The 25,882-nt window shown below is 41.8% G+C and overlaps 1 protein-coding gene across 4 annotated transcripts in view; it reads left to right on the forward strand.

The window, feature by feature from the left end:
- Positions 1-1,354: 1,354 nt before the first annotated feature.
- Positions 1,355-25,882, forward strand: part of ATP13A3 (ATPase 13A3) — a 105,720-nt gene continuing 81,192 nt past the window's right edge. Inside the window, exons 1-2 of one of the 4 annotated variants that reach the window (XM_073358999.1) lie at positions 1,355-1,830; positions 7,424-7,531. In XM_073358999.1, the coding sequence (XP_073215100.1) occupies positions 7,524-7,531 (8 nt within the window). In that variant the 5' untranslated portion in view covers positions 1,355-1,830; positions 7,424-7,523. Of the gene's footprint in view, positions 1,831-6,464; positions 6,619-7,423; positions 7,532-22,081; positions 22,182-25,882 lie in introns of those variants that run through there. The other 3 variants (XM_073358998.1, XM_073358995.1, XM_073359000.1) reach the window with 3 other exon arrangements.

Raw genomic sequence — 25,882 nt, forward strand, 5'->3', positions numbered from 1 at the left:
TTCTTATCCCCCTCTCTAATTTTTTAACACTTTGTTTAAAATGTGGATACTAGAACTGTACCCAACATTCTAGTATCGGTCTCACCAATGCTGCATATACAGGCAAAATCCTGTCCATATTCCTACTTACTACTTCCCTGTTTATACATCCAACGATCACACTAGCCTTTTTTGCCACCTGGTATTGGGAGCTCAGGTTCTGTTTGTTCACTGTGGTCCCTCTTTCAAGGTTTTTCAGGTAGGCTTGACATGACCTGTTTTCTGTAAAACGATGTTGACTGGCATTAATTATATTCCTATCCTTTCATTTGTTATTAATTGAATCCTATACAATCTTTTATAATTTGCCCTGTCTTAATGTCAAGCTAACTGGCCTGTAGTTCCCGGGTCAGCCTATTTGCCCTTTTAGAATATTGTGACATTAGCTCCCTTCCAGTCTTCTAGAATTTCGCTGATATTCCAAGATTTATTAAAAATATTCGTAAGTGATACAGACATCTCCTCTGCCAGGCAACTGAGGGGGGATATGATAAAGGTCTATAAAATCATGAGTGGTATAGAGAAAGTAAATAAGGAAGTGTTATTTACTCCTTCTCATAATACAAGAACAAGGAGCCACCAAATGAAATTAATAGGTAGCAGGTTTAAAACAAACACAAGAAAGTATTTTTTCATGCAATGAACTGTAAACCTCTGGAACTCCTTGCCAGAGGGTGTTGTGAGGCCAGTACTATAATGAGGTTCAAAAGGGAGCTGGATAGATTCATGGAAGGTAGGTCCATCAATGGCTATTAGCCAGGATGGGCAGGAATGGTATCCCTAGCCTCTGTTTGCCAGAATCTGGGATTGGGTGACAGAGCATGGATCACTTGATGATAACCTGTCTGTTCATTCCCTTTGGGGCACCTGTCATTGGCCACTGTCAGAGGACAGGATGCTGGGCTTGATAGGACCTTTGGTCTGACCCAGTATGGCCATTCTTATGTTCTATGCCAGTTCTGTTAGGATTCCTGGGTGCAGGTTATCCAGGGCTGCTGATTTAAAAATCTTTATCCCTAGTAGATATAGTCTAACTTCCTCCGTTACTAATGGACTAGAAAATACATCATCGTTCCACTTCTTTCTAAATACAGAACAAATATTTATTGAACACTTCTGCCTTTTTTTTTCTTTTTTCTGCATTATGAACAATTTTACCATCTCCATTTAGTAATGGGCCTATACCATTGCTACAATTTCTTAATATAGTCTCTTATTGCCTTTCAGTAATGTTGAAGTTGGATAACTCATGAAGCTGAAGCTAAAAATTTAATACTTGGTTTGTTTTGTAAAAATTATAACATTAAAACAAATCAGATTGGTACGTTCTGTAGTTTTAAAGCTATAAACATATGAAGTTGGCAAGTTCACATGTGCATGAGAGGAGAGGATAAAACTCGACATCCCTCTGCTGATTTAGTCATTTAACAAAGGTAGCCATTAAAATTTTTAACTGTTCAGTTATGATTCAAGAAACTTTCATAAGATCCAGGGTCAAAGCAAGCAGTGCTCATGGGCTCCACGGATTAAAAAAATGGGGAGGAGGGGGATTTCCTTGTGTGTACGTGTGGTTGGTTTTAGACAGCCCCAGGAACGTTTAAGGAAAAACTGTTGTTTTTCTACGTAGTTAACCTTTGGAATTTAAATGTGATTTCTTAACGTTTGATCCCATGACATTTACTCTGCCACACTTCACATCTGATGGTGGAGAATAATGCATTTAATAGGGAAGAGAGGAATAGAAATACATATGTCTATGCTGTGTCGGTCCCAGGATATTAGAGAGACAAGGTGAGTGAGGTAATATCTTTATCAGACCAACTTCAGTTGGTGAGAGAGTGTTTTTGGCAAGCAGAAGTTGGTTCAGTAATAAATACTATATATATGTCTAAGCATTTGGGAACAATCTAACTTTAGGAATTTTTAGCTTTGAGTGTTGGATTTCTCAACCACAGATCTTCATTAATATGTGACTGTCTGCAGTTTAAAATAGTAAAAATATGAGAGTTCAAGAACTACAGGTGATAATTAGATACTTCCCCAGTTGATAATACTATTTTTGTTTTTCCCAAGTTACTTTTCTAACAAACGTTAGCAAGTTGTTGTTAGGTACGGTTATAGTTAACAGTAAAAGTTTTTGAAACTGAAGATACGCAGGCAGATACACTAGAAATGGGTTTTTCAGTACAGCATTAATTATAGAACTTTGTTTAGTTATGATGTGTATGGTTTTGAATGTAACATAGGACATAAAATTATCTTGACTGTGACATGTATTTTACTATAAACATTGAAATCTCTATTGCAGCCTACAGACAAGTATAATTATACAAAGAATACACTTTACAAATATAAACACAGTTTTGGTTTAGTATATGTTGGATACAATGGTCTTCCTTAAGCCTAAGCACAGAAACAAAAGCCTGCATTATTATAACAGAAAGCCCAAGATGGGAAGTGATAAAATCGGTATTGAGTAGAGGGCTTTGTTAAAACTTAGCTGGTGTACTTGTGAAATTTCCATGTATTCATTAAATTCTTATGTCATTCTTATTGTTAGGGGTTGGTTAGTTGACTAAAGCGTTAAGCTTTGTTTGCCGTGACAAATTATAACCCCAACTCCTTTCAAAATGTAGTTGGAAGATTCTGAACTTGAATAGTTCTTACAAATTGTATGCATTATCAAATATTTATTCTACATTATGGAGATAAAGAATGATATTTAAGGGTGTCTATCTACAGAAGAAATGTTGCAGAATTATAAATGGCAGGGCCTTAAATTTCTGTAAAGATGTATTACTCAGTTTAGAAATGTCTTTCTGTAAGAGTCCCATTTGCTCTCTTTATTTTAATTTAATTATTTTCTCTGGAACTTGAGACAAAAATCAAGATGTTAAAAACAACCTTTTTTGTAATGCACCATAAACAAAAAAAAAGGCATTTAATTTAAATTTATAACAGGGTATATTGGACTGACATTTTTTGGCACTAGAAGAGCATCTTCTGAAGATGAAACATCACAGGAATTTCAGCTTCTTGTGATAAGGAATATAATGGAAGTGAGGAGAAGATGACCTCTAGTCCTAGATCTGAAGTTTCTTGAACGTCCAACCAGGAACACTTACTTTTCTCATACAGTATAGTGGACATCCACTGATACTGACCCTATGGAAATAGCATTGGAGCATTGGTGATCAACTCTACTTCAAGTCAGAGCAAAAATTCTGGGTTAGACATTTGTACTAAAGGAGTGCTGCTTGGAGAAGGCATGAGGGAGGTTTTGGAAACAGCTTTTCCTTTGCGGACATCATAGGCAAGGGATTTGAGGAAATTGACAGGTCCCATAAAAGAGAGTGGCTACAAAGAGAAGGGGCATGTGGAATCCAAGTTTCAGTGAATGCTTTTTAAAATATCTTTTGGTATTGAAGTCCTACCACGTGCAGTTCAGAGTTTGTGTGCAACTGTCATATAATCAAGCCTCCTTAGTTTAAAAGGAAAAAAAAAAGATTTTAAATTTAGCTGCAGGCTCTGCCAGCTATTTCAAAGTCAGTTAATAGGGAAAATAGGCTTCTTTTTACTTGGAAAAGATGCTGTATAGTTCTTTTGCAATATAGTTTCATAAGATTGTGTTTGCAAATGTTTCCATAGTCTGTCTTCGGGCCTTATGTTTTTTCCTTTCACCCTCTTCCATGATTCTATTGTGCAACAGTTTTTAATAATAAAACTTGACAAAGGTTTTGTTTTATGTACCCAATTCTCCATCTGTCCTGTATGTAGAAGGCCCACTGGAATTCTGTGTCTGCAGCAGCTGCAGGATCAGGCAGTAATTGCTGATAAGTTTTCTTTTCTTTTCTTTTCTTTTCTTTTCTTTTCTTTTCTTTTCTTTTCTTTTCTTTTCAACAGAAATTAAAAAGAATAGTCACAAGAGTGAAATGCCTACAAGCTGCATGGAAATTATTTTAAAAACACCATAATAGAGAGACAAACTAAATGTATACCCCAAATACAAAACAAAACAGTAAGAGGACCAAAAAAATGCCACCATGGCTAAACAACAGAATAAAGGAGGAAGTTAGAGGCAAAAAGACATCCTTTAAAAATTGGAAATCAGATCCTACTGAGGAAAATAGCAAGTCAAGTATAAGTAGGCAGGCCAAAAAAGAATGTGAAGAGCAACAGTTTGTGTGTTTTACTAATCAGGAATTATTTTTTTTAAAGTACATCAGAAGTAGGAAGCCCATCAAACAATCAGTGGGGCCACTGGATGACCAACGTGGTAAAGGACCACTCAAAAAAGACAAGGCCATTGTGGAGACACTGAATGAATTCATTGCATGGGTTTTCACTGCAGAGGTTCTGAGGGACATTCCCATACCTGAGCCATTCTTTTTAATTGACAAATCTGAGGAACTGTCCTGGATTGAGGTGTAAATAGAGGAGGTTTTGGAACCAGTTGATAAACTAAACAGTAGTTAGTTACCAGGACCAGATGGTATTCACCCAAAAGTTCTGAGGGAACTCAAATATGAAATTGCAGAACTACTAATTGTGGTATGTTAGCTATCACTTAAATCATCCTCTGTACCGTATGCCTAGAGGGTAGCTAATGTAATGCCGATTTTTAAAAAGGGCTCCAGAGTTGAACCTGGCAATAACTGGCTGATAAACCTAACTCCAGTACCAGGCAAATTGGTTGAAACTATAGTAAAGAACAGAATTATCATACCCTAGATGAACATGATATGTTGGGGAAGAGTCAACATGGCTTTTGTCACCAATCTATTAGAATTCTTTGAGGATGTCAACAAGCATGTGGCCAAGGGTGATCCAGTGGATATAATGTACTTGGGCTTTCAGAAAGCCTTTGACAAGGTCTTTCACTGAATACTCGTAAGCAAACTAAGCAGTCATGGGATAAGAGGGAAGGTCCTCTTGTGGATCAGTAACTGGCTAAAAGATAGGAAACAAAGGGTAGAAAGAAATGGTCAGTTTTCAGAGTGGAGAGAGGTAAATAGTGGTGTCGCCCATGGGTCTGTACCGAGACCAGTGCTGTTCAATATATTCATAAGTGATCTGGAAAAGGGGTAAACAGTGAGGTGGCAAAGTTTGCAGACAATACGACATTACTCAAGATAGATAAGTCCAAAGCTGACTGCAAAGAATTGGAAAGGGCTCTCTCAAAATGGTGAGTGGGCAACAAAATGGCAGATGAAATGCAATGTTGATAAATGCAAAGTATTGCACATTGTATGTATAGTTGGGATTATGTTTTCCAAAATGATGAGGTCTAATTTAGCTGTTACCACTCAAGAAGGAGATCTTGGAGTCATCATGGATAGTTCTCTGAAATGTCTGCTCAACGTGCCTCAGAAGTCAAAATAGCGAACAGAATGTTAGGAACCATTAGGAAAGGGATAGATGATAAGATAGAAAATACCATAATGCCACTATATAAACCTATGGTACACCCACACCTGGAATACTGTGTGCAGTTTTGGTCACCCCGTCGCCAAAAAGACATATTAGAATTGGAAAAAGTACAGAGAAGAGCAACAAAAATGATGATGGGTATGGAACAGCTTCCAGTGGAGGAGAACTTAAAAGGACTGGGACTATTCAGCTTAGAAAAGAGATGACTCGGGCGGGGGGATATGATAGAGGTCTAAAAAAATCGTGAATAATGTAGAGAAAGTGAATAAGGAAGTGTTATTTATTCCACATAACATAAGAACTAGGGGTCACCTGATGAAATTAATAGGCAGCAACTTTAAAACAAACTTAAAGAAGTGCTATTTCACACACTGCACAGTCAGAGCATGGAACTTTTTGCCAGGGGATGTTGTGAAGGCTGTTGCCTGATTCTGTAGTGGTTATTGATTATTATTGATTTCCAGTTAATTACTCATTAAAGAGCTGGGGACTGTAGGGTTCTAGGCCCAGAATCAAGGTTATCAGGTTCAGTGTCTGGTTGGGAACCCTCATGTGCACAATGGAGACACTCACACTGAGGACAAAGCAAAACTTTGCAATTTTATTAGTACAATTAGTAAAGACTCAAATGTTCCATCCAAACCACATAAAAAGATAGCAGTAGTGTAGAGTTAAGGTAGTATCTTGTTATAATTACTTACATATGTTCACACCCTTTCTTGGGGATCTGGTGGTAAGAGACGAAGGTCCTGCTATGTCCCTGGCATGCCAAATGAATCTTATGGTCCAAATCTCCCATTTAATGGTGGTCTGACCTATTACCGGGACTAGGGGCTGTTATGAATATTCATAGAAATGCCTAGCCTCCTTTGTCCATATCTAACTTCCTCATCCTAATAATGTTGGGGTGTCCTTGTCCTATTGGTTAGTATATTAATGATCTTAACCTATTATTGTATAAATCAAATCATTCCTAAGGCAAGTTCGTGGTTAAGCATCTGTCAACCTTTCTGTCTTAAAATATCCAGGCCTTGTATCCGTTCAGTGTTTCTGCAGTTACCTGATATCATTTTGTACAGACTGCTGCCTCGAGCCCCCCAAAGCACAATGTTCCCAGTTCCCCAAAACTCAGAGTGACTCTTGGGCCAGGTATTTATGCTCAAGTTCATCGGCCTCAAAGCCTTTTACTAACTGCTTAAGTTAATGTGTTACAGGATATAGGCCTGTAGATATCTTGCATTACTGTTAAATAAAATACTAAGTTAGCTCTATGGGCTGCAAGGCCAAAGGTATAAGTGGGTTAAAAAAAGAATTAGGAAAGTTCATGGAGGATAGGTCCATCAATGGCTGTTAGCCAAGATGGACAGGGATGCAACCCCATGCTCTGGGCGTCCCTAAACCTTTGACTGCAAGAAGCTGGGACTGGACAACAGGGGATGGATCACTCAGTAATTGGCCCTGTTTTGTTCATTTCCTCTGAAGCATCTGCACCAGCTGCTGTTGGAAGACAGGATACTGGGCAAGATGGATCATTGATCTGACCCAGTATGGCCATTCTTACGTTCTTATAAATAGACTTTTCTAAAGACTGTGGCATTGTATTAAACATTTCACTATACCTAAATGGATGATGTTTTTGCTGCTGCTAGAAACTGCATGTGCGATGACAATGTCCTTAAGTGAAATGCCTTTATCAAATACATTAAATAAAGCTGTGTTGTGTGCTATCTGGGACGCTTGGCCACATGAGACATGCATGCATAGTGAGTGTATCTTGTTTGGTAGTGAAGGAAGTCAGAGGTGCAGTGCAGACCCTCTTGTTACTGTGGAGAAGTACTCCGGTAGCCAGGGTGGAAAGAGGTCTTCATACTCTTCGTGCCTGTGTTTGGTTTTTGTCAGTCCTGTTGTAAATAAGGGTGACACGCTAACTTTTCTATCTTGGAATCTCTCACAGATCTGGCAATATTACTGAGACCTGATTGGATGATGACAAAGGCCTTGTTCTGGCTGAGGCTGGTACCAGCTAAATATTTGATCCGCTGGCCTTGTGCAAAATGAAAAGGTCAGGAAGTAACTGATACATATTTATTCCAGATGCCATGTGCAAGTTTGCAAGCCACAGAAACTAGTTCGTTGTTTTAGCACTGTCCATTCCTATTTTCCTTTGGTTAGGATCTAAATTTATGCTTCTCTTGGTCAATAGTCAATGGAGATGATAACACCAAATATGAGCCCCAGGAGGATAGGGGATGGGTTGCAGAGGATTGCAATGGACAATAGGAATCAAGAGGACTTGCGGCCAGATGGAACAGGGGATAGACTGGAGAATCGCACCATTGCCAGGAAAAGGCAGGTCTATGTAGTTGGGGATTCATTACTGCGAAGAATAGACAAGCCTGTAACAAGAGCTGATCCAGAGAACAGGAGGGTGTGCTGTCTGCCAAGTGCTAAGATACGGGATGAGGACCTGAGGCTGAAGAGGATCCTAACGGGAGCGGGAAAGAATCCATTGATTATCCTTCATGTGGGAACAAATGATTCAGCTAGATTCTCGCTGGAACGTATCAAGGGAGACTATGCCAGGCTGGGGAAGATGCTTACGGAAATCAAGGCTCAGGTGATTTTCAGTGGGATTCTGCCTGTTCCTAGAGAAGGGCAACAAAGGTGTGACAAGATTATGATGCTCAACAGATGGCTCAGGCAGTGGTGCTATAAGGAGGGCTTTGGGATGTATGGCCACTGGGAAGCATTCATGGACAGAGGACTGTTCTTTCGGGATGGACTTCACTTGAGTAAGGAGGGAAATAGACTTCTAGGATGGAGGATGGCACAACTGATCAAGAGAGCTTTAAACTAGGAATTCGATGGAGATGGTTGGGAGATGTCCAGGTAATCTCCACACCAGATTTTCTCTTTGAGAGGGAAGAAAACGAAGTAAGAAAGGATACAGCCGTGGGTAGGAGAATGGACATAAGGTGGAAGGGCAGTGTACATACCAGTCTAATAGGTAATATTGGATATAGAATGACCGTGCCTAATCGGGTGAGCGAGGCCAAATGTGAGCGAGGCCAAACAGCAAAAATGAAGATGTTTGTACACGAATGCGAGGAACCGAGGTAACGAAATAGAGGAACTAGAGCTACCGGTGCAGGAAGTGAAACCAGATAGTCTAGGGAGAACAGAAGCAGGGTGGAATAGCCGTCAGGACTGGAGTACGGGTATTGAGGGGTCTGTGCTGCTTAGGAAAGATAGAAATAAAGGCAAAGGTGGTGGAGTAGCATTGTAGATCAATGATGAGGTAGACTAAAGAAATAAGAAGTGATGGAATGGATAAGACAGAGTCTGTCTTGGCAAAAATCACATTGGGGAAGAAAACTACTAGAGCCTCCCCTTTGATAGTGCTTGGGGTGTGCTATAGACGGCCGGGATCCGATCTGGATATGGGTAGAGACCTCTTTAATGTTTTACTTATGGGAATTGTGTGATCATGGGAGACTTTAACTTCCCAGATATAGACTGGTGGACAAGTGCTAGTAATAATAATTGGGTTCAGATTTTCCTGGATAAGATGGCTGATGGATTCCTTCACCAAGTAGTTGCTGAACCGACAAGAGGGGATGCCATTTTAGATTTGGTTGTGGTGAGCAGTGAGGACCTCATAGAATAAATGGTTATAGGGGACTACCTTGGTTCGAGCGATCATGAGCTAATTCAGTTCAAACTAAACCTGTCAAAAATAGAACTGTGACTTGGGTTTTTGATTTCAAAAAGGCTAACTTTAAAAAATTAAGGAAATTAGTTAGGGAAGTAGATTGGACTGAAAAACTTGTGGCTCTAAAGGTGGAGGCGGCCTGAAATTACTTCAAGTCAAAGTTGCAGAAACTATCAGAAGCCTGCATCCCAAGAAAGGGGAAAAAATTCATAGGCAGGAGTTGTAGACCAAGCTGGATGAGCAAGCATCTTAGAGAGGTGATTAAGAAAAAGCAGAAAGCCTACAAGGAGTGGAAGATGGGAGGGATTAGCAAGGAAAGCTACCATACTGAGGTCAGAACATGTAGGGATAAAGTGAGAAAGGCCAAAAGCCATGTAGAGTTGGACCTTGCAAAGGAAATTAAAAGCAATAGTAAAAGGTTCCAGAGCCATATAAATAAGAAGAAAACAAAGAAGTGGGACCGCTAAACACTGAGGATGGAGTGGAGGTTAAGGATAATCTAGGCATGGCTCAATATCTAAACAAACACTTTACCTCAGTCTTTAATAAGGCTAATGAGGATCTTAGGGATAAGGGTAGCATGACAAATGGGAATGAGGATAAGGAGGTAGATATTACCATATCCAAGGTAGAAGCGAAATTCAAACAGCTTAATGGGACTAAATCGGGGGGCCAGATAATCTTCATCCGAGAATATTAAAGAAATTGGCACATGAAATTGCAAGCCCATTAGCAAGAATTTTTAAAGAATCTGTAAACTCAGGGGTTGTACCGTATGACTGGAGAATTGCTAACATAGTTGCTATTTTTAAGAAAGGAAAAAAAAATTTATCTAGTTTGACATCTGTAATATGCAAGGTCTTGGAAAAAATTTTGAAGGAGAAAGAAGTTAAGGACATTGAAGTCAATGGTAAATGGGACAAAATACAACATGGTTTTACAAAAGGTAGACCGTGTCAAATCAACCTGATCTCCTTCTTTGAGAAGGTAACAGTTTTTTTAGACAAAGGAAACGCAGTGGATCTAATTTACCTCGATTTCAGGAAGGCATTTGTTAGGGTTCCACATGGAGAATTATTAGCTAAATTGAAAAAGATGGGGATCAATATGAAAATTGAAATGTGGATAAGGAACTGGATAAAGGGGAGACTACAGAGGGTCACACTGAAAGGTGAACCGTCAGGCTGGAAGGAGGTTACTAGTGGAGTTCCTCAGGGATCGGTTTTGGGACCAATCTTATTTAATCTTTTTATTACTGACCATGGCACAAAAAGCGGAAATGTGCTAATAAAGTTTGCGGATCACAGAATATCAGGGTTGGAAGGGACCTCAGGAAGTCATCTAGTCCAACCCCCTGCTCAAAGCAGGACCAATCCCCAATTAAATCATCCCAGCCAGGGCTTTGTCAAGCCTGACCTTAAAAACTTCTAAGGAAGGAGATTCCACCACCTCCCTAGGTAACGCATTCCAGTGTTTCACCACCCTCCTAGTGAAAAAGTTTTTCCTAATATCCAACCTAAACCTCCCCCACTGCAACTAGAGACCATTACTCCTCGTTCTGTCATCTACCACTGAGAACAGCCGAACTCCATCCCCTTTGAACCCCCCTTCAGGTAGCTGAAGGCTGCTATCAAATCCCCCCTCATTCTTCTCTTCTGCAGACTAAACAATCCCAGTTCCCTCAGCCTCTCCTCCTAAGTCATGTGTTCCAGTCCCCTAATCATTTTTGTTGCCCTCTGCTGGACGTTTTCCAATTTTTCCACATCCTTCTTGTAGTGTGGGACACAGTACTCCAGATGAGGCCTCACCAGTGTCGAATAGAGGGGAACGATCATGTCCCTCGATCTGCTGACAGTGCCCCTACTTATACATCCCAAAATACCATTGGCCTTCTTGGCAACAAGGGCACACTGTTGACTCATATCCAGCTTCTCGTCCACTGTAACCCTTAGGTCCTTTTCTGTAGAACGGTTGCCTAGCCATTCGGTCCCTAGTCTGTAGCAGTGCATGGGATTCTTCCGTCCTAAGTGCAGGACTCTGCACTTGTCCTTGTTGAACCTCAACAGATTTCTTTTGGCCCAATCCTCTAATTTGTCTAGGGCCCTCCGTATCCTATCCCTACCCTCCAGCGTATCTACCTCTCCTCCCAGTTTAGTGTCATCTGCAAACTTGCTGAGAGTGCAATCCACACCATCCTCCAGATCATTAATGAAGATATTGAACAAAACCGGCCCCAGGACCGACCCTTGGGGCACTCCACTTGATACCGGCTGCCAGCTAGACATGGAGCCATTGATCACTACCCATTGAGCCCGACAATCTAGCCAGCTTTCTATCCACCTTATCGTCCATTCATCCAGCCCATACTTCTTTAACTTACTGGCAAGAATACTGTGGGAGACCATGTCAAAAGCTTTGCTAAAGTCAAGGAACTACACGTCCACTGCTTTCCCTTCATCCACGGAGCCAGTTATCTCGTCATAGAAGGCAATTAGATTAGTCAGGCATGACTTGCCCTTGGTGAATCCATGCTGACTGTTCCTGATCACTTTCCTCTCCTCTAAGTGCTTCAGAATTGATTCCTTGAGGACCTGCTCCATGATTTTTCCAGGGACTGAGGTGAGGCTGACTGGCCTGTAGTTCCCAGGATCCTCCTCCTTCCCTTTTTTAAAGATTGGCACTACATTAGCCTTTTTCCAGTGGTCCGGGACCTCCCCCGATCGCCATGAGTTTTCCAAGATAATGGCCAATGGCTCTGCAATCACATCCACCAACTCTTTTAGCAGTCTTGCATGCAGCGCATCCGGCCCCATGGACTTGTGCTCGTCCAGCTTTTCTAAATAGTGCCGAACCACTTCTTTCTTCACAGAGGGCTGGTCATCTGCTTCCCATGCTGTGCTGCCCAGTGCAGCAGTCTGGGAGCTGACCTTGTTCTTGAAGACAGAGGCAAAAAAAGCATTGAGTACATTAGCTTTTTCCACATCCTCTGTCACTAGGTTACCTCCCTCATTCAGTAAGGGGCCCACACTTTCCTTGACTTTCTTCTTGTTGCTAACATACCTGAAGATACCCTTCTTGTTACTCTTAACATCTCTTGCTAGCTGCAACTCCAGGTATGATTTGGTCTTCCTGATTTCACTCCTGCATGCCCGAGCAATATTTTTATACTCTTCCCTGGTCATTTGTCCAATCTTCCACTTCTTGTAGGGTTCTTTTTTGTGTTTAAGATCTGCAAGGATTTCACTATTAAGCCAAGCTGGTCGCCTGCCATAGTTACTATTCTTTCTACACATTGGAATGGTTTGTCCCTGTAACCTCAAAAAGGATTCTTTAACATACAGCCAGCTGTCCTGGACTCCTTTCCCCCTCATGTTATTCTCCCAGGGGATCTTGCCCATCAGTTCCCTGAGGTTGTCAAAGTCTGCTTTTCTGAAGTCCAGGGTCTGTATTCTGCTGCTCTCCTTTTTTCCCTGTGTCAAGATCCTGAACTGGACCATCTCATGGTCACTGCCTCCCAGGTTCCCATCCACTTTTGCTTCCCCTACTAATTCTTCCCGGTTTGTGAGCAGCAGGTCAAGAAGAGTTCTGCCCCTAGTTGGTTCCTCCAGCACTTGCACCAGGAAATTGTCCCCTACCCTTTCCAAAAACTTCTTGGATTGTCTGTGCACCGCTGTATTGCTCTCCCAGCAGATATCAGGGTGATTGAAGTCCCCTATGAGAACCAGAGCCTGCGATCTAGTAACTTCCGTTAGTTGCTGGAAGAAAGCCTCGTCCACCTCATCCTCCTGATCCGGTGGTCTATAGCAGACTTCCACCGCAATATCACCCTTATTGCTCACGCTTCTAAACTTAATCCAGAGACACTCAGGTTTTTCTGCAGTTTCATACCAGAGCTCTGAGCAGTCATACTGCTCCCTTACATACAGTGCAACTCCCCCACCTTTTCTGCCCTGCCTGTCCTTCCTGAACAGTTTATATCCATCCATGACAGTACTCCAGTCGTGTGAGTTATCCCACCAAGTCTCCGTTATTCCAATCACATCATAATTCCTTGACTGTGCCAGGACTTCCAGTTCTCCCTGCTTGTTTCCCAGGCTTCTTGCATTTTTGTATAGGCACTTGAGATAACTTGCTGTTTGTCCTGCTTTTTTTGTATGAGACAGGAGCCCTCCCCTTTCGCGTTCTCCTGCTCATGCCTGTCAGGTGGAGCCTGTCTCTGCCTAGCACTCCTCCTTCTTGGAACACCATCCCATGGTCAAAGAATCCAAAGCCTTCTCTCTGACACCACCTGTGTAGCCATTCGTTGACTTTCACAATTCAACGGTCTCTACCCAGGCCTTTTCCTTCTCCGGGGAGGATGGACGAAAACACCACTTGCACCTCAAACTCCTTTATCCTTCTTCCCAGAGCCACGTAGTCCACAGTGATCCGCTCACGGTCATTCTTGGCAGTATCATTGGTGCCCACGTGGAGAAGCAAGAAGCGGTAGCGATCTGAGGGCTTGATGAGTCTCAGCAGTCTCTCCGTCACATCGTGAATCCTAGCTCCTGGATGACACAAAGCTGGGAGGTATTGCCAATACAGAGAAGGACTGGGATATTATGCAGGAAGATCTGGATGACCTTGTAAACTGGAGTAATAGTAATAGGACGAAATTTAATAGTGAAAAGTGCAAGGTCATGCATTTAGGGATTAATAACAATTTCTGTTATAAACTGGGGATGCATTTCTTGGAAGTAACAGAGGAGGAGAAGGACCTCGGAGTATTGGTTGATCACAGGATGACAATGAGCCGCCAATGTGATGTGGCCGTGAAAAAAGCTAATGAGGTCTTGGGATGCATCAGGCAAGGTATTTCCAGTAGAGATAAGGAGGTGTTAGTACCGTTCTACAAGGCACTGGTGAGACCTCATCTGGAATATTATGTGCAGTTCTGGTCTCCCATGTTTAAGAAGGATGAATTCAAACTGGAACAAGTACAGAGAAGAGCTTCTAGGATGATCCGAGGAATGGAAAGCCTGTCTTATGAAAGGAGACTCAAAGAGCTTGGCTTGTTTAGCCTAACTAAAAGAAGGCTCAGAGGAGATATGACTGCATTCTATAAATATAACAGAGGGATAAATACCACAAAGGAAGAATTATTATTTAAGATCAGCACCAATGTGGACACAAGAACAAATGGATCTAAACTGGCCATCAGACAGTTTAGACTTGAAATTAGACGAAGGTTTCTAACCATCAGAGGAGTGAAGTTCTGGAACAGCCTTCCAAGGGAAGCAGTGGGGGTAAAAGACATGTCTGGCTTAAAGACAAAGCTTGATAAGTTTATGGAGGAGATGATATGATGGGGTAGCCTAATTTTGGCAATTAATTGATCTTTGACTATTAGCGATAGATATGCCCAGTGGCCTGTGATGGGATGTTAGATGGGGTGGGATCTGAGTTACTACAGAGAATTCTTTCTTGGGTGTCTGGCTGGTGAGTCTTGCCCACATGTTCAGGGTTTAGCTGATCACCATATTTGGGGTCGGGAAGGAATTTTCCCCCAGCACAGATTGGCAGAGGCCCTGGGGGTTTTTCGCCTTCCTCTGCAGTGTGGGGCACGGATCACTTGCTGGAGGATTCTCTGCACTTTGAAGTCTTTAAACCATGATTTGAGGATTGCAGTAGCTCAGACATAAGTTAAGGGTTTGTTACAGGAGTTGGTGGGTGAGATTCCGTGGCCTGCGTTGTGCAGGAGGTCAGACTAGATGATCATAATGGTCCCTTCTGACCTTAAAGTCTATGATTCTATGAATAGGCCACTGTGGCCTATAAGGGATTTCACGAATGGGTTTTCTGCTCTGGTGTCAGAGGTGCTTTGAAGTATTAAAGGATCACTGTCTGTTTTATTCCATACCTGTATTTTAGTGTCCACACTGGTGGCTCTGTATAAATACTGTCAAGCTCTCACTTCTTTAAGCACCTAATTGATTTTGCTTAAATGTTTAGATGGACTCATTTTATTTTAACATGAAAATACATTTTATTTTTTTAATTCTACACCACATTGATAGGAGGTGCTTAATTTATAAAGTTAACTATAACATTCTAGTATTGGAAATATGAAGAAAACCTTACTTAAGTTAGACACACTTTTAACACTCAAAACTTCTCATGAAGTACCTTTTAGTATAATTTACTTTCATGTTGTCTTCCCAACTCCCTCTCATCCCAACTCAAGTGTTGTACCAGGTGTCCTTCAAGGGGCTCTATGCTCCCGTTTGTGGGATTGCCACTGGTGTGAGTGGCAGAACCTGCTTCTAAAGCCATTTTCCATGGGGTGTGCAAGCACTCTCATGCTGCATTTTACGCCACGACCATGATATAGTGATTGCGAAAACCGGTTTCTGAGAAATGTTGTGCGGAATAGTCTTTCCCTCCTTTAAGATTTAATGGCAACTTTCCTTTGCTAGCTCCCACCCTCCATCCCAGCCCCCATGAAGTTACAGAACCACAGATTTGGTTCAGCAGCTTTACCGCCTTTTCAGATGCAGCCTAGCATTTTGATCTCTTTTAAGAACTTGAATGTGGCACTTCCAGAAGACCTTTTACCACAGTCAACCCGTTATGCCAAAGGTGCCATCTTTGGATGCTCATGACTGCCTTTACTTTGAACTTGACATCCATTTGCAATTTTGAATTTCACAAAAGTTTGAACAGCCATCGTGGCATAGGAACTGAGCACTAATTAGTTTTTTGCATATGCATTAGTTTTTTGCATATGCATCCATTTTGCTGCAGGTCCAAATTTTTTCTGTCTCTCAGTAGGTCTTTCATTATATGTTTTTATATAATGTACTTAGTTTGCTAAAACTGTCCTCAGATATTTGCAGTAATCTTATGGGACCTAAACAGGAATAAAATCTCGTAATGGCTGTTTGTAGCATTTGGTAGCTGGTGGTAGGTTACATATTTTGCAGGAAAGTAGTCAGAACCATGTCTGAAATTCCTACAAAACTCAAGAACATCTCTACTTTTTGTATTACACCTCGAGAAACATATTCAGTCCTCAATATTTGGAGCCTGTCCAGTCTCTAGAATACTATCACTTACTAGAAATCTGCAAGACTTTTAATGACTTCATGTCCTTGGCTCTTGAGGAGTGTTGCTTTCAACACCTGGACACCCATCAGTTTGTTTTATTCAGAACCATCCTGTTCTTTATGTTCATTAAGTCTAGGAGTAATTCTTTAGCTTTCGACCTCTGCAGCCAAGAAATGTGCCAGTTCTCCAACAGCTGGAATACACTATCATGTCATTGCTTTCCTCCCCCATGTTTTACTGAATTCAGAAGACTTTTAAAAACCTTCAGGATACCAACATCCTATTGAATCCATTTGGATCCAAAGGCAAGGATGGACCAGTGGTTAGGGCACTGATCTCGGCCTTGGGACTCTGGTTCAATTCTCTGCTCCACCACAGTCTTCCTGTGTAACTTGGGATAAGTCAGTTAGTCTCTCTGTGCCTCAGTTCTCTATCTGTAAATGGAGATGATAATATTACCATACTGAACAAGAGTATTGTGAGGATAAATATATTAAAGATTGAGGTGCTCTGATACTTCAGTAATGGAGGCCACATAAACACCTTAAATCACCCCCCTCCCCACGTTTAGAAAGAGATCCAAATCACATTCAGTGATCCCATTTGAAAACACAGCTTCAGCTATGAACTCTATACTGATGACTCCATTATGGACCTGTCTCCTTCAATCCAAACTAAGTTGTTGGTCTATTTTTCTGACATCTCCTCGTGGATGTCCAGACATCAGTTAAAGTTCAACCTGCCCGAAACAAGAGCTCTTAATCTTTCCCTCCCACATGTCCTCCCTCCCTCTCTCCCTCCATTCTCAGTCACCATAGACAACATCACTGTTCTCCCTGACTTATAGGCCCGTAATGTGGTTGTTATATTCTACTCTGCCTTATCTCTAAATCCTCACACCCAGGCCTTGTTTAAATTTTGCAGCTGCTTTCTGCATAATACACCGGACCCTTGCTAAAATGCAGGATTTGGGATCCATGCGCGGTACCACATTAACGCGGGGACCTCATTAAAATGAATTCCAATTAAAGTAATTAAATTTGGGATTCATGGCCGTGACTGCGTTGTATGCGAATTTGCACTATGTAGACGTGTGTTCTAGTGAGTGTCCAGTGTATCTCTAAAGTCTAGTTTTCTCTCACTGCCTGCAAAGCTAAATCTCTCATTCATGCCTTCATTTCATGTCTTGATAACTGCAACATCCTTATGTTCAATCTTGACAAATCCAGTCATTACCTCATTTATAGGCATTCAAAGTGCCGATGCAAATAAGTTTCCTCTCTCATTGCTTTGACCAGATCACCTCCCCTTTGCGTCTTTCCACTGGCATTTGCTTCTCCTCTTGAGTCATTTATGTGCATAGGCCCTTCATGTCCTATCCCCATCCCACCTCTCATCTTCTATATGTTAGCAAGACATCAACCCCTGCTTCTGCTCTGACATCGATGCCAGCCTAAATCACCCATTTGTTGAATTTTCAGACAGGCATCTTCATGCTGTCTCTCATGCCACCTGCTGTTCACGGGAGAGATTTCCCGTAAACATTCACAAAGCCCTCTACTAAAAAGTATCTCCTTAACGTCTTTGACATTACGCTTACAAAAAAAACTTGACTATAGTTATTTGCAGCATTGTTGTAGCTATGTTGGTCTCAGGATATCAGAGAGACGAGGTGGATGAGGTAATATCTTTTATTGGACCAGCTGCTGTTCATGAAAGAGACAAGCTTTTGAGTTTACACAGAGCTCTTCTTCAGGTCTGGGAAAGGTACTCAGGGAAGATCTACACTTAAACGGCTGCAGTGATGCAGCAGCAGCAGAGTGTTAGGGAAGACGCTACTATGCCAACAGGAGAGCTTCTTCCATCGACATAGGTTATCCATTGCTGCTATGTCAAAGGGAGCTATGTCAAAGGGAGAAGCCCTCCAGTCAACATAGCACTGTCTACCCGGGGGATTAGGTTGGTATAACTGTGTGGTTCGGGGGTGTGGCTTTTTCACACGTATGAGCAATGTAATTATACCAGTGCAAGTTTATAGTGTAGACCTGGCCTCAGAATGTCACAGCTAAATACAAGGTGGAACAAATAAGGAGTTAATGCATGTTGTAAGAGACCATTCAAGGTGCAGTGGGCAGTTAACGCCTCCACAGTTGTAGGACAAGGGAAGGTTAGTGGGTTTTAGATAGTTGTAGTGAGCCATAAATCCAGTGTCTTTATTGAGTCCATGGTTTTGTCATCTAGCAGGGTTATGAATTGAAGCTCCCAGGCTTGACTTTTGCAGGTGTTGTGCAGGTTTCCTTTGAGGATGAGGACTGAGAGATTGATATGGAAGTAATTATTTTATGGAAATTTTTCACTCAGGGGTAATATAATGTTTTTGTCTTATCTCATTTTTCTGTGTAAGTTCATTTGAGAGCATAGTGCCAATATTCCAGGCAGGACTGAATCTCCATTAGACAAAACTTAAAGAAGAGAATGACCTAAATGGCCACCTGTGAATGTTCCCTTAATAATATTCCCCCTTTTCAACCAGGTGACCATGAATGATATCACTCTCCTGAGGATAACACAGAGAGGTAAAGAATGGATGTTGCTTGAATGCCAGCAAACACCGGGACCATACGCTGCCATGCTTTGTTACGCAATAATTCCAGACTACGTGCTGCTGGCTTGCCGTGGTAAAGTGTCCTACCATGGAGGACGGAATAAGGCTGCCCTCCCCAGAAACCTTTTGCAAAGGCTTTGGGAGTACATCCAGGAGAGCTTCATTGAGATGTCCCTGGAGGATTTCCGCTCCATCCCCATACATGTTAACAGACTTTTCCAGTAGCTGTACTGGCTGCGAATACATCCCAAGTCTTCGGGGCAAATTAATCATTAAACACGCTTGTTTTTAAACCGTGTATTATATTTACAAAGGTACACTCACCAGAGGTACCTTCCCCACCTTCTAGGTCCGGGAGCCCGCCTTCGGTGGGTTGGGAGGGTACTAGATCCAGGGTGAAAAACAGGTCCTGGCTGTCGGGGAAAATGGTTTCTCCGCTTGCTTGCTGTGCTTCAACCTCCTCCTCATCTTCCTCATCCCCAAAATCCACATCCCTGTTGTGTGAGAGTCCATTGACAGAGTCCACACACAGGGCTGGGGTAGTTGTAGGGGCACCCCCTAGAATGGCATGCAGCTCATCATAGAAGCGGCATGTCTGGGGCTCTGACCTGGAGTGGCTGTTTGCCTCTTTGGTTTTTTGGTAGGCTTGCCTGAGCTCCTTAAGTTTCATGCGGCACTGCTGCGCGTCCCTGTTATAGCCTCTGTCCTTCATGCCCTTGGAGATTTTTTCAAATATTTTGGCATTTTGTCTTTTCGAATGGAATTCTGATAGCACGGATTCGTCTCCCCATACAGCGATCAGATCCAGTACCTCCCGTTCGGTCCATGCTGGAGCTCTTTTGCGATTTTGGGACTGCATGGTCATCTGTGCTGAAGAGCTCTGCATGGTCACATGTGCTGATCAGCTTGCCACGCTGGCCAACCAGGAAATGAAATTCAAAAGGTCGCGGGGCTTTTCTTGTCTACCTGGCCAGTGCATCTAAGTTGAGAGTGCTGTCCAGAGTGGTCACAATGGAGCAGTCTGGGATAGCTCCTGGAGGCCAATACCATCGAATTGCGTTCACACTATCCCAAATTGGACCCAGCAAGGTCGATTTCAGCACTAATCCACTCGTCAGGGAGGAGTACAGAAACCGGTTTTAAGGGCCATTAAAGTTGGGGAAAAAATGGCTTCGTAGTGTGGACAGGTGCAGGGCTAAACCAATCTAACGCTGCTAAATCCGTTTTAACTCATAGTGTAGACCAGGGCTAAGTGGTGGTTGGATGTCTAGGACTGCATAGCTGTCCGCTAGGGAATGGAGCGATTGTGGCAGCTGTGATATTTAAGGATTTCACAGTTGTTTTTTTCCCCCCCTGAAGCAATCGATGTAATGATCAAGCGTATGGTTTCGTCTGCTGTAGGGTGTCCAGTCAGGTGGTTCTTTTTTCTTATGACTGTTCATAGGGACATGGTGGTTGTGGGTGGTAGTGTCTTTGTTGTGAAGGAATTCTTTGAGGTGGAGTCAGTGAAAGAATTCTTCTAGTTCTCCACATATTAGTATGCTATCCGGTTCTGTGGTGGGGCAGAAGTACTGTTTGTTTGAGAGAACAGATAGTTCAGCTCTGCTGAGGGGTAATCTTGGTAAGCTGATGATGTTGAAGTGCCATGTAATGTCCATGTGCTGAGTCCCAATGTCATGGTTTCTCCTGGAGATACTGTACTGTAGGTTGTGGAGTTGTTGTAGTTGGTTCCACTTTATGTTTTTGTGTTGCATGGCTGTTATCAGGGTTTTTTGATAGTTATTTTAGGTTTACAACAATCTGTAACATACTAACCCTTCTTTGTCCTATGACTTAGAGATGTTATCTGCCAACTTCATCTTGAATGGCCTCTTGCAACATGTGTTAAGTTCTTATTTGTTCCACCTTGCATTTAGCTGTGACTTCCATCCCAAATCCAACTTGTATTGAGCTCCACTTCCATCCCAAATCCAACCCCTGGCTATTTTCCAATTACCTTTCTCAGATCTAAAGAAATAGCTATGTTTATGCTCAAAAACTTCTCTCTTTCACCAACAGAAGTTGGTCCCATAAAAGATATGACCTCACCTACCTTGTCTCTCTTAACGATAATTAGACAGGTGGTGTTCTGTGACACCCCCCCCCCCCCCCCCCGCTTTTCTTGCTGACCAGTATTCTTGTTGTTTTGTGCTCTGCCTGTGTGTGATAGCCACCTATTGTTTTATTTTTAGGTTTAAATAGGTCGTCTGTTATTACATGCATTCAGCCACGAACATAAGTTAATACCCCTGCCTTTTGGTGTTCCTTTAGAATCTATTGAGAGGTTTCAGAGTAGCAGCCGTGTTAGTCTGTATTTGCATAAAGAAAAGGAGTATTTGTGGTATCTTAGAGACTAACAAATTTATTTGAGCATAAGCTTTCGTGAGCTACAGCTCACTTCATCGGATAGTAACTTGACTTCTATATGTTCTATGAAAAGTGCACTTCCAGCAAGCACAGAGTCCTTTAACACCATGCTGGTTTATTTCTGACTCCTAAGGAAGAGTGCTTTGTAACCATTTGAATTATGAACTCCAGTTTTTGCAGCACTTTGAAGGTCTTCCTATTCAGGCATTGATCAAGCCAACTCCCATTTACCTCACTACAAGATCTAATGGGTTTCTAATTGGGTGTACCATGGCCATGTCATTGATTAACTTTTTTTACAACATTTTTGTGGAGCAAAGAATAATAAAAAATATATATTTTTTGACTTCACCTGTGCCCACTGATGAGTTGTGTGTGTGTGTGTCTTGTATTGTGTACTTAGTCATATAAAAATGTTGAGCTCAAAGCTGCTCACTGTAAATACAAGGAAGGGTTTGGTCAGAAGCATAATATCCTATATGTGTGTAGCCATGCAGATAACATCAGGGCTCATGCATGCACATGAAACTACGTCCTAGGACCCTAGTGAGCTGTTGTACTGGTTTGAATAGAGTGAGCTGTACCAACAGTCTGGTGGCTGGAGGCATATCCTCTGTACAAATCCAATTAAAGTTTTTCAATTGTTCCCCTTCCCTCCCTTCCCCCCCCCGCCAAAAACCCCCCCATAAAAAAACCCAAACCCAAGCAGTGCCAAATGTACTGTGATATTTTAATCTTTTGATAACACAGTTTGAAAAGCCCTTGGAGACTTTTTTAGATTTTAGACAAAATAGTTCATTGGCAGGACTTCCCTTGTAGATAGGGTCTCGGTTATTAAGAACTGCATCGTGGAACTTGTGATAACAAAAGCATTTGGAGTTGACGGTTGATAGACTGCTACTGGTAAGAGAAACTTTTTTTTGTTACTTAGATGTTGTTCCAAAGATCTGTGAAGCAGTTGAACAAAAGATGTTTAAGATTTAACTACTTTTTTTCACCATTAAACTAAGAAAATAAAAATACTTACATAATTAAACAGACTAAGAAGGGGATGATATTGGAGGATCTATAGTAAGTAGACCTAACTACATGGCAAAACACTTCAAACAAACAAAACGATACCCCCCCGTCCCCATACTGGTGTCTATGTTGCTATCTTAGAACGTAGTATTGTATACATCAAGGCACTGGGAATGTCTCTCTTCAAAACTTCATTCTTTCCTCTTATGTAGAGATACCCTTCCCAAGATTAGGGGTTCTCTCATTTTCTCCTACCATTCTGCAATTTTCAGTGAGCTTGGTTTTTCCAGTTCTTTAACTTATGGCAACTGCTCATGCTTTCAGCAGAAACTTTTTTTTTTAAGGTTTACTCATACGGGTGACAAATGTTCAGCATTGTTGACTTAAAATCCTTTCCATACAGAATTGTTACAGATGTTCTCTAAAAACTATACAAAATCTTAGAAGGTTGATTTAGAACCAAAGGAAATAGTCTAATAATGGTCCTCAGGAATCTCATTCATTTCTAAATGAGTAAAAAAGTGTTTTTGAAATGTATAGTTTTTTATATTTTTGTTATGTGTCTAGTTTAAAAATATGCTGCTTTGTTACGTTGATTCTAGCAACTTTCATCAAGTGCTCTCTTCAAACAGTTATGCAGTTAAGTAAGAAAAATCTTTGTTATTTATACTATTTGAATGTTTATAGCTTTCAGTTATTTTATTATAAATTGCCATACTGGCCAGTGATCTTTCCGTATTCTGTCTACAGCCAAGGTTGAAATCTGATGCTTCAGAAAGTGTTTCACCCCATCCATCCACCCCCAGTAATGCACATAATTTTACTATGCGAGAACTTTCTTCCTGACCCCAGTTGATAATTATTTTTTGTCCTGAAGAATGGTTACTAGGCCTTTTACCTTAATTAGTATAACTGCAGATGTCATTTATATACTGCCTTAATCCTTTTAAAAATCATACTGCTGAACTTGAGGTCAGTGTATTTCAAAGGCTGGTTATGTGTTGCACAATCATTATTTACTTCTATCTGTTTCGAATGTGTTGCCTTTAATTTTCAAGGGATAGTTTAAGCAATATTGTCCAAATGTCCTTTTTTATACCATTCATGATATTGTTTCTCGCTTGTCTTCTTTCCAAATTTTCATAAGTATAATTCCATTGTCTTTTAATCTTTGGATGAAAGGTTCCCTTTCCCTATATTTTGTTGCTCATCTGTTTATACGTTCCATTTCTGTTGACTCTCTAAAGATGAGGTGACCAAAACTGCACACTCTAGTACAAAAGAGGAGGGTATCATTAACTTACATAATGGCTTATTTTCAGTATTAGTATATTAAACAGTTTGCCTGTTACTCACCATTGAGCTGTCCAGTGATACCTGTGCTTATCTCCTGAGGATGCAATTAATTTGGAACCCATCTGGGTACACAAGTGGTTTAAATTGTTCCTTCGAATTAGCATTGCCTGACCTGTTTCTGTGTTGAATTTCATGTTGCCTATTTGTCTGGTTTTGATGGATGTTTGCAATCGAACTATGCCTGTCACAATGGTGACTCAGTGAACAAAAATTACATAAGCATACAAGAAATCAAGATAGTATTTTCAATTTCTTCCTGCATTGTGGTTTTTTTGTTTGTTTTTGGTCTTCTTCATACTTATTTTACCATGACTTCTCACTTTCCTTTACTGCTGATCTTGGGCTTCTGGTGGGAGTGAGGGTATACAGAAGGAAAGGCAAAGAGAGATTCAAACAAAGGTGGAAGACCTTTGGAGAGAGCTGGAATCATTCTGATGTCTGGAGTTCCATACCTGTGAGCCAGCTATTGAGACAACCCAGTCCTCTGCTCCTACCAGTCTTGTTCTTGCTATGGTAGGTGCTTGGATACTGTGGTGATGAGGACCGTATAAGTCCTTAGATAACTGTAACCAGGGCATGAGTTAGGCTGGTACACAGCGGCATGGCCTACTAGCACTTCTCTCAAGCTGCTTTGTTCTCCAGGATCTCAGCTTTCATTTCAAAATAAAGTATTCTGACTAGATTGTCGGGCTCAACGGGTAGTGATCAATGGCTCCATGTCTAGTTGGCAGCCGGTATCAAGCGGAGTGCCCCAAGGGTCGGTCCTGGGGCCGGTTTTGTTCAATATCTTCATAAATGATCTGGAGGATGGTGTGGATTGCACTCTCAGCAAATTTGCGGATGATACTAAACTGGGAGGAGTGGTAGATACGCTGGAGGGGAGGGATAGGATACAGAAGGACCTAGACAAATTGGAGGATTGGGCCAAAAGAAATCTGATGAGGTTCAATAAGGATAAGTGCAGGGTCCTGCACTTAGGACGGAAGAACCCAATGCACAGCTACAGACTAGGGACCGAATGGCTAGGCAGCAGTTCTGCGGAAAAGGACCTAGGGGTGGCAGTGGACGAGAAGCTGGATATGAGTCAGCAGTGTGCCCTTGTTGCCAAGAAGGCCAATGGCATTTTGGGATGTATAAGTAGGGGCATAGCGAGCAGATCGAGGGACGTGATCGTTCCCCTCTATTCGACATTGGTGAGGCCTCATCTGGAGTACTGTGTCCAGTTTTGGGCCCCACACTTCAAGAAGGATGTGGATAAATTGGAGAGAGTCCAGCGAAGGGCAACAAAAATGATTAGGGGACTGGAACACATGAGTTATGAGGAGAGGCTGAGGGAGCTGGGATTGTTTAGCCTGCAGAAGAGAAGAATGAGGGGGGATTTGATAGCTGCTTTCAACTACCTGAAAGGGGGTTCCAAAGAGGATGGCTCTAGACTGTTCTCAATGGTAGCAGATGACAGAACGAGGAGTAATGGTCTCAAGTTGCAGTGGGGGAGGTTTAGATTGGATATTAGGAAAAACTTTTTCACTAAGAGGGTAGTGAAACACTGGAATGCGTTACCTAGGGAGGTGGTAGAATCTCCTTCCTTAGAGGTTTTTAAGGTCAGGCTTGACAAAGCCCTGGCTGGGATGATTTAACTGGGAATTGGTCCTGCTTCGAGCAGGGGGTTGGACTAGATGACCTTCTGGGGTCCCTTCCAACCCTGATATTCTATGATTCTATGATTCTATTTTAAAAAGGCACTGTTATGATTATTAATGAAACTTTGGAAAAGTGAACAGTATGTCTGTTGAGCTCCAGCAATAGCTCTGAGAGGGGTGAGCTGCTTCCTTTCTTTGAAAAGGAGTTAACTCCAGGCAAGTGATACGTTAGAGTTGGACCCACTAAATTTCAGTGAGTGTTGGGTGCCTAACTCCCTTACACTCACTTGAAAATCCCAGCCTTACACATCAGCATTGTTAAATATTTCACCGCTCATTTCAAAATATGGGAGGAAGGATCACATTATGCAGATCAGCATAATGTATTGACATTTTTACTGAGTGGATGGGTTATTTCCCTACAAACAAGAAGGAGCTAAGGCCAAGGAGGCCAGCCCAGAAGAGCATGTGGCTATATTGCTGAGGCACTAAACTCATCAGAGGAGAGCTGAGCCTAGAGAGCCTGCATGATTCAATATTTTGAATTAGTACATAGTCTGAGTGGTATCAAGTGGGCAGAGTTTATTT

The sequence above is a fragment of the Lepidochelys kempii genome, chromosome 9 (assembly GCF_965140265.1).
Source record: "Lepidochelys kempii isolate rLepKem1 chromosome 9, rLepKem1.hap2, whole genome shotgun sequence".
NCBI classification, from domain to species: Eukaryota; Metazoa; Chordata; order Testudines; family Cheloniidae; genus Lepidochelys; species Lepidochelys kempii.